This window comes from Sorex fumeus, unplaced genomic scaffold, assembly GCF_029834395.1.
Source record: "Sorex fumeus unplaced genomic scaffold, SorFum_2.1 ptg000048l, whole genome shotgun sequence".
NCBI classification, from domain to species: domain Eukaryota; kingdom Metazoa; phylum Chordata; class Mammalia; order Eulipotyphla; family Soricidae; genus Sorex; species Sorex fumeus.
Window position 1 is genome coordinate 11951366 of NW_026606105.1, and position 17385 is coordinate 11968750.

Genomic DNA, 17385 nt, shown 5'->3' on the forward strand with positions numbered 1-17385 from the left:
TGGCGGGTGTGCGTGCGTGCGTGCGTGCGCGCGCGTGTGTGTGTGTGTGTGTGTGTGTGTGTGTGTGTGTGTGTGTTTCTGGCTGGTGGGGATTAGAGTCCTTTATTCTCTGACTTTCTGGGGAGTGGGGGGGGGGGACTTGGCATCCCCCAGTGGCTGCTCCTCACTCAGCATTCCTTCCCCTGTGGTGTCCAAGCCTATTTCACCAGGACTCAACCAGAGTGTTGGGAATAATCACTGTGAGCCAAGGGGGCAGCCCGGCTGTGGGTCCGGACCCTCCCCTTCATCCCCCCACCCCTTTCTGGGATCCCTGAAGCGTCCTCCCAGGAAGTGCCCTCACGCACCACACCCCATCAGGTCGCACCATGCTTTGACTTCCTTCCTGTCCCCCAGGGAGTGGGGGTGGTCAGAGGGGGGGGGGCGTGAATCTTGAACTTCTCAGCAGTTGCCCAAACTTAACACATGGTGTTAGCTCTGCGGGGATTGTTCACGTGCACCTTGAACTAGCCGCCTGACAGCGCAGACAGCTGGGGTGTGTGGGCCCCACCCTTGGGAGCCGCGCCAGGGCATGAGCTCTCTCTAAGGCGCTCTCTTTCCCTCTCTTGCTCTGCCCTTCTTTCTGGACGGGCTTGTTGAGGATTTCATCTGCAGAGGCTGCGTATCTGCTGGGTCCGCAGAGGAAGCCCATAGAAGCCCCCAGGTGGCCATGAGCTCTGCCCTAGTGAGCCCGGAGCTGCCCCAGGCCCTGGTGAGTGCCGGCTCGGAGACAGGGGGAAACCTGGGTGTGGAGGGGTAAGAAAGGGTCCCGCTGGGGGGGGGGGGGGTGGTCCCACATGCTTCCCAGGGCCCCTGGTTCACCGGGCTCCTGGGATACTTGTGCAGCTCAGAGCTGGAAAAGATTTAGATGAACAAGTGGGCGGACAATGAGTCCTCCCGATAGCGCCTGAGGCAGACCCCACCTCCCTTACTCATCCCCCACCTCACGGGTCCCCCAAACACGCCTGATGGCCAAACTGTGAATGAACCACTGAGGAATGAGGAAGAGAGGAGGAAGAGGCGCTGGCCCTCACCTGCTCCCCTGGATCGCGTTCTGCTCCAGCTAAATGTTTGTTTTACCTCTTTTTCTTGGCGTTTTTATGGTTTCTTTGACGGATGCCTGGAAGGGAAAGGCAGGTGGGTGATAAAGAGAGAGTGTATGTGTGTGTGTGTGTGTGTGTGTGTGTGAGAGAGAGAGAGAGAGAGAGAGAGAGAGAGAGAGAGAGAGAGAGAGTGGCAGTTGCCCCCTCTGTCCCCAGGCACTTCAGTACTTTCTTCACTGCCATCAGAACCGCCCGAGTGGGTCCTTCCGTTCCCATTTTACAGGTGGGGAAGCATGGCAGGCAGGTGCGGCCCCAGCCTGGCCCCTGCCCCCACCCATGCTCCACACTGCATTGTCTACCCAAGAACCCAAGGGTGAGACTAACCGGGGACCCCCTGGCGTTGCCACTGCCCGCTGCAGGCAGGAGGACACTCTGGCCCCAGGCCAGGGCAAAAGGAGGCCCAGCGAGGGGTCGAGAGCCCCCTAACCCCCCCTGCTTGGGCCCCTTTTTTATTTTCACTTTCGGTTTTTGGGTCTCACCTGGTGGTGGGCAGGGCTGACTCCTGGTTCTGCGTCCGGGATGGCTCTTGGTGGGGCTCAGGGGACCGCAGGGGTTGCTGGAGCTCAAACCCAGGTCGGCCACATGAAGGTAAGTGCCCTGCCCGCTGTCCTATCATGCTGACCCCCCCGGGCATCCTCTGGACAGGCCCCAAGAGAGTGCTCCCCACCCCCACCCCTCCTCGGCACCCCAAGTAGCTGCTCAGAGGAGCTAAGGAGAATTGGAGAATTTGCTTCCTGCCATGCCGGGTTCAAGTCCTAGAGCACCCACCAGCCTCCCTCCTAAGCACGGAGCCTGGGGGGGGGGGGGGGTGGCCCTGAGCACTGCTACGTGGGTCCCCACTCCCAGCCCCCAAGTCCAAGTGTGGAAATGCAGGGAAGTGAATCGGAGTTGCAGCTGCTGGGATGGGCACCTTTGGGGCCACCCCTGGGCGCCCAGGTCACCGGACCCATGGCTTCCGTGTGGGCACCAGGTCCAGGAATCCCTTTTATGGGATGGGTTTGGTCTGTTGGAGGATGTGAGGGGGAAGGTGGTTTCCTGCCCCTCACGCCCCTCTGGAGCTAATGACCCCGACAGGGAGAGCAGCGGGTGCCACAAAAATGTGTCTCAGGTGATAAAGAGGGACAATGTGTTCTGGGGACTGTGAGCTCAGGGTCAGAGGGGATGGGCGTGGCTGAGAGAGACTGGACCCAATCATTGATTACAGCCAGGTGCGGGGGTGGGGTGGGCGGTGAAGTGGGGGATGAAGGCAGTGCTATCCCCTCCCCTGCCTCCCCTGGGCGGGCTTCCATACTGGGAACCCACAGTGCTCTCCCAATGGTGGCTATTAGTGGGACGTGTGCACAGCCTGCAGACAAGTACCCGTACCCACATACACGGGGATGTTGGAAGCGCCCCATTACAGCGTTCGGGATTCTCCCAATTCACATCTACTGGTGGCATGTAGTGGATCGAGGCCACAGAGGCTGCCAAAAGCCTTACAGTATTCACAACAGCCCCACAAACACACATGCACACACTCATGTGCACACACTGCCCGGGACAGCCCCCATTCCTCTCTCCCTTTCTCTATCTCTCTCCCTCTCTCTCTGTCTCTCTCTCACACACACACATGCACAAACACACATACAAACACACACAAACACACACACACCTCTCTCACTACCACCCCCTCCTCTCACACACACACACACACGCACACACACATACACACACAAACACACAGATACATTTCTCACTCTCTCACATACAACCCCTTCTCTCTCTCTCTCTCTCTCTCTCTCTCGCTCTCTCACATACACACACACACACAAACACACACACAGTGCCAACTCATCCAGAGAGACAGTGATGCAGAGGCTGAGTGTCCACCTTGGAGCCAACGGTCCCCCAAGCGGGCTACCCATGAGGTGGTCAGGGGCAGCCCCTTGTTCTTCCCCGCCGACTTTCTCGCCTCCATTTCTCATGGTGGACCCAGTGCCCCCCATCTTGCCTCCTTGGGCCCCCAGAGCAGGGCCCCGGATCCCTGAGGCAGAGCAGTCCCCGAGGGATTGCCTGTCCTAAGAAATCAGGCAGGAAACAGAAAAGTCTCAGGGAAGGAAACGTTTCCACGGGTAAATGTGTTGTCTGCACAGCCAGGCGTCTCCTTCTAGAACATTCACCTTTGCCAGGAGGAAGGACCCCGGGGTGGGGGGAGGGGGGAGACATCGAGCCTGATTCCCATGACTCAGACCAGAGCCTGACTCGGAAGTGCTCTCTGAAGCTCAGTTGAAGGAGAAGGTAGAGGCAGGGAGATGGGATGACAGAGGAGAACTTGACATACTTCTAGAAGCTTCTCTGTCAGAAGCTGCCTGCTGCTCTGGAGGTCTTAACCATGCACTTTACAGACCCCATCAGGTTGGGAACCCAGGAAACCATAGGGGCCCATCACCTAAAGGTGCCCGAATTTGTGCTGACCTCGGCCCTCTTGGTGCCAGAGACCTTCCCCTAATAAGCGGTAGTCCTTGCCTCAAGCCCAGGTTTCATGCCCATATCCCACCCGTGGCTCACTTTTTTTTATTAATTCACTGCGAGATACAGTTACAAAGCTTTCATGTTTGAGTTTCAGTCATACAATGATCGAACACCATGCCTCCACCAGTGTACACTCTCCACCACCGATGTCCTCAATATACAACCCTCTTTCCAACCCTCCCCTGCCTCTATGGCAGACAATTTCCCTCATAGTCTCTCTCTCTCTCTCTCTCTCTCTCTCTCTCCCCCCCCCCCTTTGGGGAATTATGGTTTGCAATACAGACACTGAGAGGTTATCACGTGTGGTCCTTTATCTACTTTCAGCACACATCTCCCATCCCGAACAATTCCTCCAACCATCATTGACTCAGTGATCCCTTCTCTATCCCAGCTGCCTTCTCCCCCAGCTCCTGAGACAGGCTTCCAACCATGGAGCAATCTTCCTGGTCCTTGAGTCTACTGTCCTTGGGTGTCAGTTTCATGTTAGGTTATTTTATATTCCCTGACTCACAGTTGAATGTGGTTTACCACAAACTGTGTTGTTAAGGTCTTGGCATGGTGATACCAGAAGCTCAAGGAAGACTTAACAACCAACCAGTGTTTCTTGGGCAATTAGACTGTGCCAGGCACTGAGCTAGATGTTTTACACCCAGCTTCCCCAGCTCCTCTGAGGTGACGTACCACTGACATACCACTGAATGCACTGGATTTTGCTTTTGTGTTATTTTATTTGGGTGAGCACACCCGGCAGTGCTCAGGGACCACTCTTGGTGGGGCTCAGGGGACCAATATGGGATGCTGGGGATCAAACTCGGGTCAGTTATGTGCCAGGCAAATGCCCTCTCCACTGTGCTATGGCTCCATCCTCCACTGCATGCATTGGATGTGGCGAATGTGTCTCAGTTTAGAGACACATTCCTGGCCTCACATGTGCCAGGACCACACAAAGATATGTGCATAATGGAAGGTGTGTTGGTTTGTACACTGATATTGCAAAATGGTCCTCGCACTAGCTAGCATCTCTCTCAGGTGGGGTGATTGTTGTTCCTCTTGTGGTGGGAATACTAGAGACCTTTTCCCATCTGTGAGACAGTTGTTAGTCAGTATAACTCCCCAGGCTGCAGAGCGTCTTCGAATAGTATTTGCTTTTATCCTTGGGCTGACTTCACTCCATTACTTCACCCTCAACTTTATTTTTCCCAGCTCTCTGTGAATTGGGCAGTCTGGGCATTTCCATGGCAGAGATGAGAAAAATTGAGTTTTGGTGATATTAGCAAAGATGTCCAAGGTTAGGAAGAGTTATCCAGCCAATAAATAAGTTGGAGGCAAAGCTCATCATGAATAGTGACTGTTGGTTAAAATGGTAGGAGTGGAAACTGGCTATTGCCCCAAGAGATTTCCCTAAGTGTGTCCTCAACGGTATTGTATGTTGAAGCTATTCCTGTTTCTCTTCATTCTGTCTACACTGAGCTCAGGGCCTGCCCTACAAGCTGGGACTACAGAAAGAGGGGGCAGGACTAAAGCATTCTGGCAACTGACCCAGCTAAAGAGTTAACTCTAGGGGGTACAACCCAGGGATAACACGGGGGCTTTGCAAGGAAGGAGAGGTCGGGGGATGAGGAGGCAAACTGGACTTAACATGAGGGTCTTTCAGTGATGGAGGTGTGAGGCCACTCTGTACATCAAAGACATAAGTATCAACGTAAATGTGAACATGTGACCCACATTATAATTACATGAAGGCTGAAGAGATAGTACAGGGGTTAAGGCACTTGCCTTGAGAGCGGTTGACCTCAGTTCAAATCCTAGCATCCAGGATGACTCCTTAAGCACCACTAGGAGTGATCCCTGAGCACAGAGGCAGGAGTGAGCCCCTGACACAGCTGGAGGTGGCCCTAAAACAAAACAAAACCAAAAAAGTAAAGTAAAACATAAAAATAAAAAGAGTTTTCATTTTGGGGGTGGGGGAGCACACTTGGTGATGATCAGGAGTTACTCTTTGGCTCTGTGTTCAAGGATCACTGCCTGGTAGTGCTCAGAGGACCATATGGGATGCCGGGGATCAGACCAGGTCAGCTGAGTGCAAGGCAAGTAAGTGCCCTGCCCACTGTGCTATCACTCCAACCCCAATAAAATGAGATTTTTCTAAGGAGGAGGAAGTGGGGAGTTGGGAGGGAATGTTGGGTCATTGATGCTGGTTCAGTGACAGGACTGGATGATGGAATGACTGGCTGACTTGATGCCTGGAACTGGAATCAGTAACTGTGTGAGTCACGGAGAGTAGATGAAATAAGTGATAACAATGGGTGGAGGGGCTTCAGCAGATGGGATGCCACGACTGTGAGAGCAGGTGGGAGGAAGCGATACCATCGTGGGACCCGGTTCCCCATTCCTGTGAAGTCTGGGGGGGGCCTTGGACTGGAGCCCCCAAAACTGTTTCTCCAGACAGGAGCTCAGCCTCTCACCTGACTCCAGATAGATCAGACCAAAGGGCCAGCTCCATGTGTCCAGGGGACCGTTTCCGGCCTGCAGTGACCGTCTGACACGCCCTCAGCTGGAGTCCAGACATCCTCCTGACCCTCCCAGCACCAATGGCCTTTTCTGTTCCCAGCAGGAGGACAAGGACACGCCCCGCCCAGAGGATGGCAGTGACCGGAAGAGGGGAGGCCACGGGGGCCCCAGCAGCAGCCGCCTGGCCTATGGCATCCTGGATAACCCACCGTGGTACCTCTGCATCCTGCTGGGGATCCAGGTACTACCCCCGCCAGCGCTGGGGACCCCCCGGGCTTTGCCTTCCAAGCCACACCCCCACGCACACACCAGCTTGGGCTGTTAGGCTGTACAGGCATGGCCGCTGCTCTTCTTGGCCTCCAGGTTGCTGCCCCTCAAACACTGTCCAGGCATTGAGGCCAGGAACTGCAGCAGACTCTCCCTCAGTCTGATCAAAGAGGGCAGGGTTGGGGCCAGGGAGATAGGACAGTGGGTAGCACGCTCCTCTTGCATGCAGCTGACCTGGGCTTGATCCTCCACACCACAAAGGATGTCCCAAGAACTGCCAGGAACGATCCCTGAGCACAGAGCTAGGAGTAAGTCCTGAGCACAGTCAGGTGTGGTCCCCAAACTCACACACCAACCAAGGACACTGGCTGAACCACTGTTTTGGGGGGGTAAAGATCCCAATTTTGGGGGGTTTTGGTTCTGGGGGGCTTGGTTGTTTTGCTTTGGGTTTTTTTTTCTTTTTGGGTCACACACACCCAGCGATGCACAGGGGTTACTCCTGATTCATGCACCCACGAATTACTCCTGGCTGTGCTCGAGGAACCATATGGGATGCTGGGAATAGAACCCGGGTCAGGCCATGTGCAAGGCAAACGCCCTACCTGCTGTGCTATCAGTCCAGCCCCAAAGATCCCAATTTTAATGTGTTTGATTGACAGCAAGTGAAAAGTTTGCTAACTGATGCTTGGGGAAAATTTGGGAAATAGGCATTTGCCAATACTTTATTGTGGTGGGGGGATGTTGGGGGGGACACCCAGCCAGTGCTCTGAGAGCTGGAATAACACCCAACTAACCAGACCCGAGAGTTTGGTCATTGGGGCCTGGGTGCAGTCCTGGTTCAGGTGCTGCAGTGTTGGGGAGCCCCAGAAGTCCCCGGCGCCACACTGGGCATTCCATTTGGTGGACTCCTTCTGGGGGTCCACTGAGCAATTCCTGTGAACACATGAAACCCACACAGCCCGCCTTGCAGAATTCCTCTGTGAGGACACTTGCAGTTCTGGTAACTTTGCTGGGGCCGGTCAAGGCCCAGGCACACAGTTCACTGAGACTGGCTGAGACCAACGGTCCTGTGGAGACTGTCTTGTGTGGCAGTGGCAGCTGGAACTGCCCCTGAAAGAAGACGGGCCATTCCCGGACTATGTTCCCACGTGTTTCCTCATTTCCATCACCTGCCGGCAGGCCCTCAGATCAGGCTGCTTGGTGAATGTCTTTCACCACAGTGCGAGGGAAATCCCTTCCAGGGGGGCTGTGAGACCCCACAGGGTCCGCCTCTGACTGGACTTCCCTGGGACGCTTTCACCCTCCTACCTCCCAAACGCGTGTGTCAGCTGTGCCAGGGGGCGTGATGGACAGACAGACACCCTGCCTAGGGCTGGGGCCGGTCTCGGCTCTGAGCCCAGCGAGAGGCTCTCTGCACCCCCGGCCAGGGCGGAATAGCCATCTGGGAGAGGAACGAAGGCTGATGACTGTGGAATGCTAAAAGAATTTGGGTCTCCTTTTAGTTTTTCATTTATTTTGGTTTTTGAGTCATATCCAGTGGTGCTGGGGGCTTGCTCCTGGCTCTGTGCTCAGGGCTAAGTCCTGGCAGGCTCAGAGGACCATATGGGGCGCCGGGAAGAGAATCCGGGTTGGCCGCTTGGAAGGCAAGTGCCCTGCCCCTAGACTGGCTCGCTAGACCCTGGATCTTCTCTTAGAAGCTTTGTGGTATTTTTTCTGAGCATAAATATGCCTTCAGAGCTAAACTATTGTTTAAACTATTGCTAAACTATTGACACCAATGAGCCTGGGCTCAAAGTGGTTTTTTTCTATTTTGTTTCATTTAAAGTTCCAGTTTCCAGAACCTATCAATGCAGTTAAGTGAGAGTTCCTCTTCTCTCTCTCTGTCTCTCTCTTTCTCTCCCTTCCTCCTTTTCTTTCTCTTTCTCTCTCTCCCTCCCTCCTTCTCTTTCTCTCCCTCCCTCTTTCTTTTTCTCTCTCCCTCCTTCCCTCTCTTCTTTCCTCCTTCCCTCTCTCCCTCCCTCCTTCCCTCTCTTCCTCCCTCCTTCTCTCTCTCTCAATGCAGTTAAGTGAGAGTCCCTCTTCTCTCTCTCTCTCTCTCTTTCTCTGTCCCTTCCTCCTTTTCTCTCTCTTTCTCTCTCTCCCTCCCTCCTCTCTTTCTCTCCCTCCCTCCTTCTCTCTCCTTTTTCTCTCTCCCTCCTTCCCTCTATCCTCCCTCCTTCTCTCTCTCTCTCTCTCTCTCTCTCTCTCTCTCTCTCTCTCTCTCATTTATCCCTTTTATTGCTGAGGCTGAGGTTACTCACTACGGATTCAGCCCTGCTCAGAACTCTGGGTCTAATGTCTGGGATGAGCTGAAAATAATTTCGGCCACTAGCTCTGAGCAAGCGCTTGGCCTGCAGTTCAGTAATGGTCTTGCCCTCCTCACCTGTGTCTGGCTTTAATGAGCCCCTTGCTCCTGCTCTGAACCCCTCCAGTCTCCGCCTTGGCTTCCGATGGCGCTGGGCTCCTGCCCTTGAACCCCACGCTCTGTCCGATGGGGCCCCAGCTCCGGCTCTAGGCCTCCCGGTCTGCCCGTCACTCCTGGCCAGGCTCCTCTGAGCTCAGAACAGCTCCTGGCTAAGGCGAGGAGGCGGGAGGAGGGCTCGGGGAGCAGGTGATGGATGGCAGCAGGCCGCAGGCTGGCTCCTGTCTCGGCTCTGTTCGCAGCACTTCCTCACGGCGCTGGGGGGCCTGGTGGCTGTGCCGCTCATCCTGGCCAAGGACCTGTGTCTGCAGCATGACCCCCTGACCCAGAGCTACCTCATCAGCACCATCTTTTTCGTCTCGGGCATCTGCACTCTCCTGCAAGTGTTCTTCGGGGTCAGGTAAGTGACAGTCCTTGGAATGAGGCAGCTTTGCTCTTTGGGCATGCGCGGGGCTGCAGGGTGGCACCGCGGTGGGGGGGGGTGGGTGGGAGGGGACCTGGAGCCCCTGGGGGACCTCGAGTGAGACATTGGCCGGAGTCCCGGATGCCACACTTCGCGACCAGCAGGATTTTCCAGCACAGAAGCCCACCTGCAGACGGGTTCTGACCCATTCTGGCCTGTACGGACTCAGGTCAAGCCCTGCGTGGGGGGCATCAGGGTGGTGGTGGGGGCTCTCAGAATCCCAGGGTCTCTCTCTTTTCTCGTTTCCCCCCGTTCCCCCCTCCATATGCCCCCAAACACACAGAGATCACATGGGCTATGTCAAAACCTTGAGAAGCACACTCAAATGCACATGTTCTCAAATAAATCAAGTTCTCGGCATATAACGTGCCAGGCTCACTGTGAAGTTCAGGTTTTCCAGTCCTGGAATTGGGCTTTGGAAGATGCAGCACAGGGTGGAAAGGCGGTAGGAACTCCCCTCCCCGACCCGCACAACTAGCCTGTCCCCTTCCCTTCCCACCTCGAGGGGTGCACGAACCTCTAGCTGTGTGTCAGAACCCCCCCGCCCCGGTCCTGCCCTCCAAGGCCCTGAGAGGCTGGCCTATGGCCGGAGATTTCCTGGCTTCTCTCTTGAGCACTGTATACCCTCAGCAAGCCCCTTGCCCACTCCAAGCCTCTGTGTTCTCTGCCCGATGGAAGTGTCCAGTGCTCTGACCTCTAAACCTAGCTTAGACCTCTGAGACTCTGCAACCATGACATGGGCAGGACAAAGCTGGACAAAGCTTCCCACACCTAATGGGCAGGGAAGGCCTGCAACTGCCTTCTAAGTTCTGAAAGGAGCACCAACTCATCAGGGTTCAAAGAATGGATACCCCACACAGTGCAACGGGCCAGGAGGAACAGAAATCAGACGGAGAAAAGGAAGGTGTTTTACGGGAATTAGGAGGGTGCGCAGGGAACAGAAAGGTTGAAGCCAGGGAGGGCAGACCTCAGAGCTCAGGAATCGAAGGTCAGGCGGGCGCCACTGCGGGTTATCTCCTAACTCGAAGTTAATGAGGCACTTCTCCAGACTAGCAGGAGACACCGCTGAGATTGCAGGGGAATTTCGGAAGATCTCTGTCATTAAAACCCTGTTACCTTATCAAAAGCGATAAGAGGTTGGGCGGAGGCTCTCAGAGTTGTGCCCACAGGCCCGGTGCCCAGCGGTGGGGCTGGCAGTCTACAGGTCACGCCCGCCCTACCCCAGCTGGAAAAGGTTCTGGGGTGCCCGCTCCTGACCCCTGGGGGGTCTGACACAGGCCCTAGCTCTCAGGATCTCAAAACAGGCCCTCGGAATAGATTCCTGCTTGTTTTCCGAGAACGGTTCCAGCTGTCTCTCCCTTTCCGTTTTCTGGAAGAATCTCACGGGTGGACTGGGTCCTCCTGCCAACGTGCCTGGGGAGGGGCCCAGAGGGCTGGGCCTTCGCGGAGCCTCTTGCAGAGGGCGAGTTGGAGGCTGGGGGAGGGGCCTTTGCAGCGCCCGCCGCTTCTCTGAGGCCACGCCCACCCGGGGGTCCCGGCTCTGCCCTAGTGCCACCCGTTTATTCTGCAGACAGGATGTGCCCATCTGTCTCCAGGGGTGCAGAGCCACGCCCCCTCCTGCCCTACAGACAGCTTAGGTCCTCTGAGGTTGGGCCAGGGTGATGGGGACTGTTGAGGGACCAGATAGATCTGGCACTTGAAGGAGGGAGAGGGTGTCTTCTCTTGCAGTGGGTAGAGTTTGGGGAGTGACTGGCAGCCCCCCCCACCCCTCCGTCCCCCCATCCTCCCACCCTTCGCCCCCTGGGCTTATCAGAACTGGTACAATGCAAAGAGGAACAGTCTTTGCCCTATAGCCAGGTGGCTAAGGTTCTTGTATTTCGTTCATTATTATTATTATTATTATTATTTTGCTTTTTGGGTCACACCCAGTGATACTCAGGGGTTACTCCTGGCTCTGCACTCAGGAATCACTCCTGGCGGTTCTTGGGGGACCATATGGGATGCTGGGGATCGAACCCGGGTCGGCCGCGTGCAAGGCAAACTCCCTACCCGCTGTGCTATCGCTCCAGCGCCGGGTTCTTGTATTTCTCACAATACAGCGACCCTTTAAAATTCAAGAGATTGGGGAGATACGCGATGACCTGAGTTTGATCCAGCACCTCAAGGGTGGTCCCCAGCACTGCCCATCTGAGAGCTGAACCCTCAGGGCCTTTCTGCCAGGCTGAGCAGGGCTGGGCATGGTCTCCGGTCCCAACTTTCTCAGCACCACTAGCGGGGCAGGGTGGGGCAAGATGTGGAAAAAGAAAAAGAGGAACGGAGCCATAGTGCAATGGGTAAAGGCTCTTGCTTTTGCCCGGCTGGCCCGGGTTAGCCCCCTGGCACACCCGGAGTGAGGACGGTGCACAGACAGATGTTTCCCAACATAAAATCGAGACTCTTAAAAACGGGAAATGTGGGCTGGAGAGATGAGCTGAGTGCAGAGCCAGGAGTAACCCCTGTGCATCGCCGGGTGTGACCCAAAAAAGCAAAAAACAAAAAAACAAAACAAAAAAAAAACGGGAAATGCTTTGCCAGGGGTTCGATGAAGTTGGGAGCAAGAGAGGATGACTCATAAGAAATGGCTGTGAGGCACACTGGTCCCTTCTCTATCTCACCTACCCTCTGACCACACACCCTTGCGGTAGATCACAACCACTGACCAGCCCTCCTAGCCCCTGTTTTCCCTGGCTTTGAATATTAGTCTTCATATATATATATATATATATATATATATATATATATATATATATATGCCATAGTACAGTGGGTAGGGCGTTTGCCTTGCACGTGGCCGACATGGCTAACCCCTCGGCCCCTCTCGGAGAGCCTGGCAAGCTACTGAGAGTATCTCGCCCTCATGGCAAAGCCTGGCAAGCTACCCGTGACGAATTCGATATGCCAAACACAGTAACAACAAGTCTCACAATGGAGACGTTACTGGTCCCGCTCGAGCAAATCGATGAACAACGGGGGGACAGTGACTATATATATACATATAGACTCCATGCCAGGCTGTGGGGCAGGTGAGAGCCTTCCCCACTCCAAGGGACCCGGCCCAGCAGCTGACCTCCATTGCCCAACCACCGCCACGCACGCGATCTAGGCCACTTACCCGACCGCATTTCTGACACATTATAAGACACTTCCTACCCATTTATGCCTCATGGAGAACCCGGCAAGCTACTGAGAGTATCCCGCTCGCACGGGCAGAGCCTGGCAAGCTCTCCATGGCATATTCGATATGCCAAATATAGTAATGAAAATAGGTCTCATTCCCCTGATTCTGAAAAAGCCTCCAGTCATTGGGAAAAAGATGAGTAAGAAGAGGCTGCTAAAATCTCAGAGCTGGGAGGTATAGAGATGTTACTGGCGCCCTCTTGAGTAATTCAACGATCAATGGGATGACAGTGATACAGTGATGTATTTTTTATCTATCACAAATGAATGCAGTCTTTCTATATCTGTCCCTCTCCTTCGGACTCATTCACTCAACATTGAGGGTAGAAAAGATAGAGAAGGAACTATGACAATAATAGTTGGAAATGATCACACTGGACAAGAACTGAGTGTTAAACGTAGGTAAAGGAATATACACAACCTTTCAGTATCTGTATTGTGAACCACAATGCCCAAAAAGGGATAGAGACATGCAAACATACATACACACACACACACACACACACAGAGAGAGAGAGAGAGAGAGAGAGAGAGGCTGTTTCTACCTCTCTGCTTAACCTACCACAGCCATCAGCACTCAAGAAAAATGCCTGGCTTGGATCAGAACTGGTGAAATTTGTCCTAATCTCCTTCTGGGTCCACTGCCTTTCTGTCACAGAAAAGAATTTTAAGAGGAGGCAAAACAATGCAACAGGTAGTTTTCATTCAACAAAACTTGCTTAGAAAGATATGAGACGGGAGAGATGGAATGGGTTCAAGAGAGAACACAGGCTTCTCCAGAGTGGAAAGAAGCAAGCAAAGAAACAGAGAGAGAAGCACCACCTAGACATCCTGGTGATACTCAGGACTCACTCCCCAGGGGTGTTTGGGGCACCCGAAAGTGCTGGAGATAGAACCAGGGCAGCCATGAGCAAGGCAACCCTTAATCCCTGTACTATCTCACCAGCTCTGCAGTGAACACCTACCAAGAAAAAAAAAATCACTTAGTATTCATGTTCAAGTATTCTTGTCTGCTGGGTGGCCTGGATTCCAGCCTCTTGAAATCTTTCCTCTCTGCCATCCTTCAGTCTCTTGCCTGGAGGGAAGTGGAGAGTTTGTTCTAGAAGATAAATGTTCTAGCTTATTGAACATTTAAAGAACATTTAAAGTGTTTGGGTTTGTGCATTACTATACTAATGGCTACTGTAATGATTTTGAGATATAAATGATATGTATATCATTTACTAGTCAAAGATAGGGGGAAAAGGCTAGAATAAATTGAATGGCTATTTCTAGGTAGCATACATTATATGTGAAAGGTATACATTACGTGTAGCACTGTAGCACTGTCCTCCCGTTGTTGATCGATTTGCACCAGTGGGCAGCGTAATGTCTCCATTGTGAGACTTGTTGTTACTGTTTTTGGCATATCAAATATATCACGGGGAGCTGGCCAGACTTTGCCGTGCGGGCGGGATACTCTCGGTAGCTTGCCGGGCTCTCCGAGAAGGGCGGAGGAATCGAACCCAGATCAGTCCGGGTTGGCCGAGTACAAGGAAAATGCCCTACTGCTGTGCTATCACTCCAGCCCACATTACAGGTGTACTGATTAAAGTTTAATCAGCACACATTACAGCAATCAAATTAAGGTTTTGTTGTGCCCAAGTTTCAGATCCTCAGTTGCAGAGAGACCAAGTCCACACATGATAATGCAAAAGCAAAGGAACTTTAATATTAGCCCGCGCCAGCGCTAGCTCGAGCTAGGTTCCAAGTCTCCTCCAACACAGTGAAATCTTGACAAGAACCCCAACTCCAAATCACAAGCAGCTTATATAGGGTTCAGTTAAGACACGGTTTATATACTAGTCTATTTTCAGCATTGCCCTGTTGCAACAGCGGTCAGCAATTAGACAGCAGGTACCAGTAACAATTTGGGTTTTTTTTTTTTCCAAGAAGGGTGCAGTGACCCCTCATGACTGGCCAGATCCAACTGCCCAGTTTCTTATCTTGGTGAATTCCCTCAATTGGGAATTTACCAGAAACTGCAAGTCCTTCTTCAGGGAAACAGAAACTGAGGCCTAGCTGAGACTTAATGTTAGCTGCAGCTTGTCATGACATTGATTTTTCTCTCACAGTTTATCTGGTTAGTAATAAAAGAACACTGAAACAAAAATGTTAATGATTATGTCTGGGTAGTAACATTAGGGTGATTTAAATTTATTTGTTCGATTCCTCTGGCCCTCTTGGAGAGCCCAGCAAGCTACCGAGAGTATCTTGCCCACACGGCAGAGCCTGGCAAGCTCCCCGTGACGTTTTTGATATGCTAAACACAGTAACAACAAGTCTCATGATGGAGACGTTACTGGGCCCACTTGAGCAAATCGATGAACAACGGGAGGACTGTGACCGTGAAATTTATTTGTACTTTTTCTTTTTCTTTCCTCTTTATTTTTTAAAATTATTTTATTTTTTTCTGTTGACATCATGCTCACCAGTGCTCCTAGTTTGGTTCTGGAGTTTGCCCCCGGCAGTGCTCAGGAGATGGAGAGGGTCCCCCTGCATACAAAACCTGCACTCACACACTTGACCCTTTGAGTGTCTCTGCAGGTCACTAGCCAACCTGGACTTTTTTCATTGTTGACCATTCATTTTTCCTCAAGAACCACACAGGGGGCTTAGAGAGATAGTCCAAAGAGGGTGGGACACTTGCCTTGCATGCAGACGGCCTGGATTCAATTCCTGGCATCCCATATGATACCCCGAGCACTGCCAGGAGTAATTCCTGAGTGCAGAGCCAGGAGTAACCCTGGGCTTCGCCAGGTGTGTCTCCACTCCCATCCCTCCACCCCTACCCCAACCCCAAGAAAGGTGTATATATGACTCTATCACTGAAATAAATAAAAGCCCATTGAGGGGGCTGGAGTGACAAAGTACAGTGGGTAGGGCATTTGCCTTGCATGTGACTGGTGACTGAGCTGGGTTAGATCCCTGACACCCCTAATGATTCTCTAAGTCAGCCAGGAGTGATTCCCTAAGCACCGCCAGATATGGCCCCCAAACAAAAAAAAGCCACTTGAAATGTTTTTGGTTTTTGCTTTTACACATCTGACTTTGTGGCGAGGTGGGGTGGGGTTGGGGGGTGGATGGGGTTGGGAACAACTGTTGTCTTGGCATTAAAAGACGGTACAATGTTGAAGCTTCCCAGGAAGTCCCACGCCTGAGGTTGGGGCTTGCTCTGGGTCACTAATCTTGGTTTGCAGGGGTGCCCTAACCCTGGTCTGTAAGGGCATGACTCACTGCCGGTAGGGTGGGGCGGAGGTCTGGATTCCAGCTTCTTGAAATCTTTTGCCCTCTGGTCTAGAGGTCTAGTATCTGGTCTACAGAGAAGGGGAGGTGTGTGAGGGGGGAGGGGGAGGTGAATAGGGTGGGGCAGGTTGTGGGTGTGATCTGCAGGAAATCCCTGGGTGTCTGCATTCTTCCCCTAGACCCTCTTTGATGCCCCCATCCCGTCCCCCGTGGAATAATTTCTGTTCTTGGCTGACTGGCTCTTGTCTGTCTGCGTAGAGGTCCACAGCCTGTGTCTTGGCGGTTGTTTCCATGGGATGCCATTTGCCTGCAGGGCCTCTTACCCTGTGCTTTTACCTTCCGGAGTGGGCGCTGGGGTCTTGTTCAGTCCCAGGATCCCTGGGGCTGGCATGTGGCTTGGCGCTGAAGCATATTCTGCATGTGTGTGGGGAGCGCTGGACTGGACTTCTGGGACCAGCAGTGACAGATTGCGTTTTCCTTGTTATTGGAACTTCTGAAACTAGATTTAATACCTTTTCGGTGGTGCATCAAGATGGGTTAAGTGTATTGTCTGGCATTTTAATCCAGAAGTCAGTGTTTTTCTTAGTTGATAGACATTTCAATACTTGTTAAGAATGTTAACATTTTTGGGGGCTGGAGCAATAGCACAGCGGGGAGGGCGTTTGCCTTGCATGCAGCCGACCTAGGTTCCATTCCCAGCATCCCCTATGGTCCCCCGAGCACTTCCAGGAGTAATTCCTGAGTGCATGAACCAAGAGTAACTCCTGTGCATCGCCGGGTGTGACCCAAAAAGCAAAAAAAAAAAAAAAAAAAAAAAAGAAAGAAAGAAAGAAAGAATGTTAATACTTTGTGTTTATTTTTTGGCTTCTGGGGTCATGTCCAGTGATACACAGGGGTTACGGGGTTACTCCTGGCTCCGCACTCAGGAATTACTCCTGTTGGTTCTCAGGGGACCATATGGGATGCTGGGGATGGAACCCTGGGTTGGCCACATGCAAGACAAAATGCCCTACCCACTGTACTATCACTGTGGCCCTAGAATGTTAACATTTTATCCTTATTAGTTGCCATAAATATTTGTAGTATATCTTTATTTCAGTTGAGATGTTTTTGCCATCTCTGAGGCCATATCTCAATGGTAAAATTTATCACTTTTCTCTTGTTATTTCTTCTTTTGTTTGGGAGTTGCATCGGTGATGCACAGGAGTTACTCTGCACTAAGGAATTACTCTTGGTGGTGTTCAGGGGATGTGGGGGATCGAACCCAGGTTGATCGGGTATAAGGCAAGGGACTTATTCATGGTGCTGTCTTTCTGGTCTCTGCCTTGTTATTTCTTGATCTGCTTTTAGGCTTAGTAATTATTTAGAATTATTTAGAATCTCTGTAGCACAGCGGGTAGGGCGTTTGCCTTACAAGCGGCCAACATGGCCGACCCGAGTTCTATTCCTCTGCCCCTCTCGGAGAGCCCGGCAAGCTACCGAGAGTATTCGATATGCCAGACACAGTAACAACAAAGTCTCCAATGGAGACG

General features: G+C 52.6%; 1 protein-coding gene across 1 annotated transcript in view; it reads left to right on the plus strand.

Annotated features, from left to right (window-relative positions):
- Positions 1 to 640: 640 nt before the first annotated feature.
- LOC130032419 (solute carrier family 23 member 1-like) overlaps positions 641 to 17385 on the plus strand; it is a 57919-nt gene continuing 41174 nt past the window's right edge. The window contains exons 1-3 of the mRNA XM_056123973.1: positions 641 to 748; positions 6262 to 6402; positions 9132 to 9289. Of these exons, the coding sequence (XP_055979948.1) occupies positions 707 to 748; positions 6262 to 6402; positions 9132 to 9289 (341 nt within the window). The 5' untranslated portion in view covers positions 641 to 706. The remainder of the gene's footprint in view (positions 749 to 6261; positions 6403 to 9131; positions 9290 to 17385) is intronic.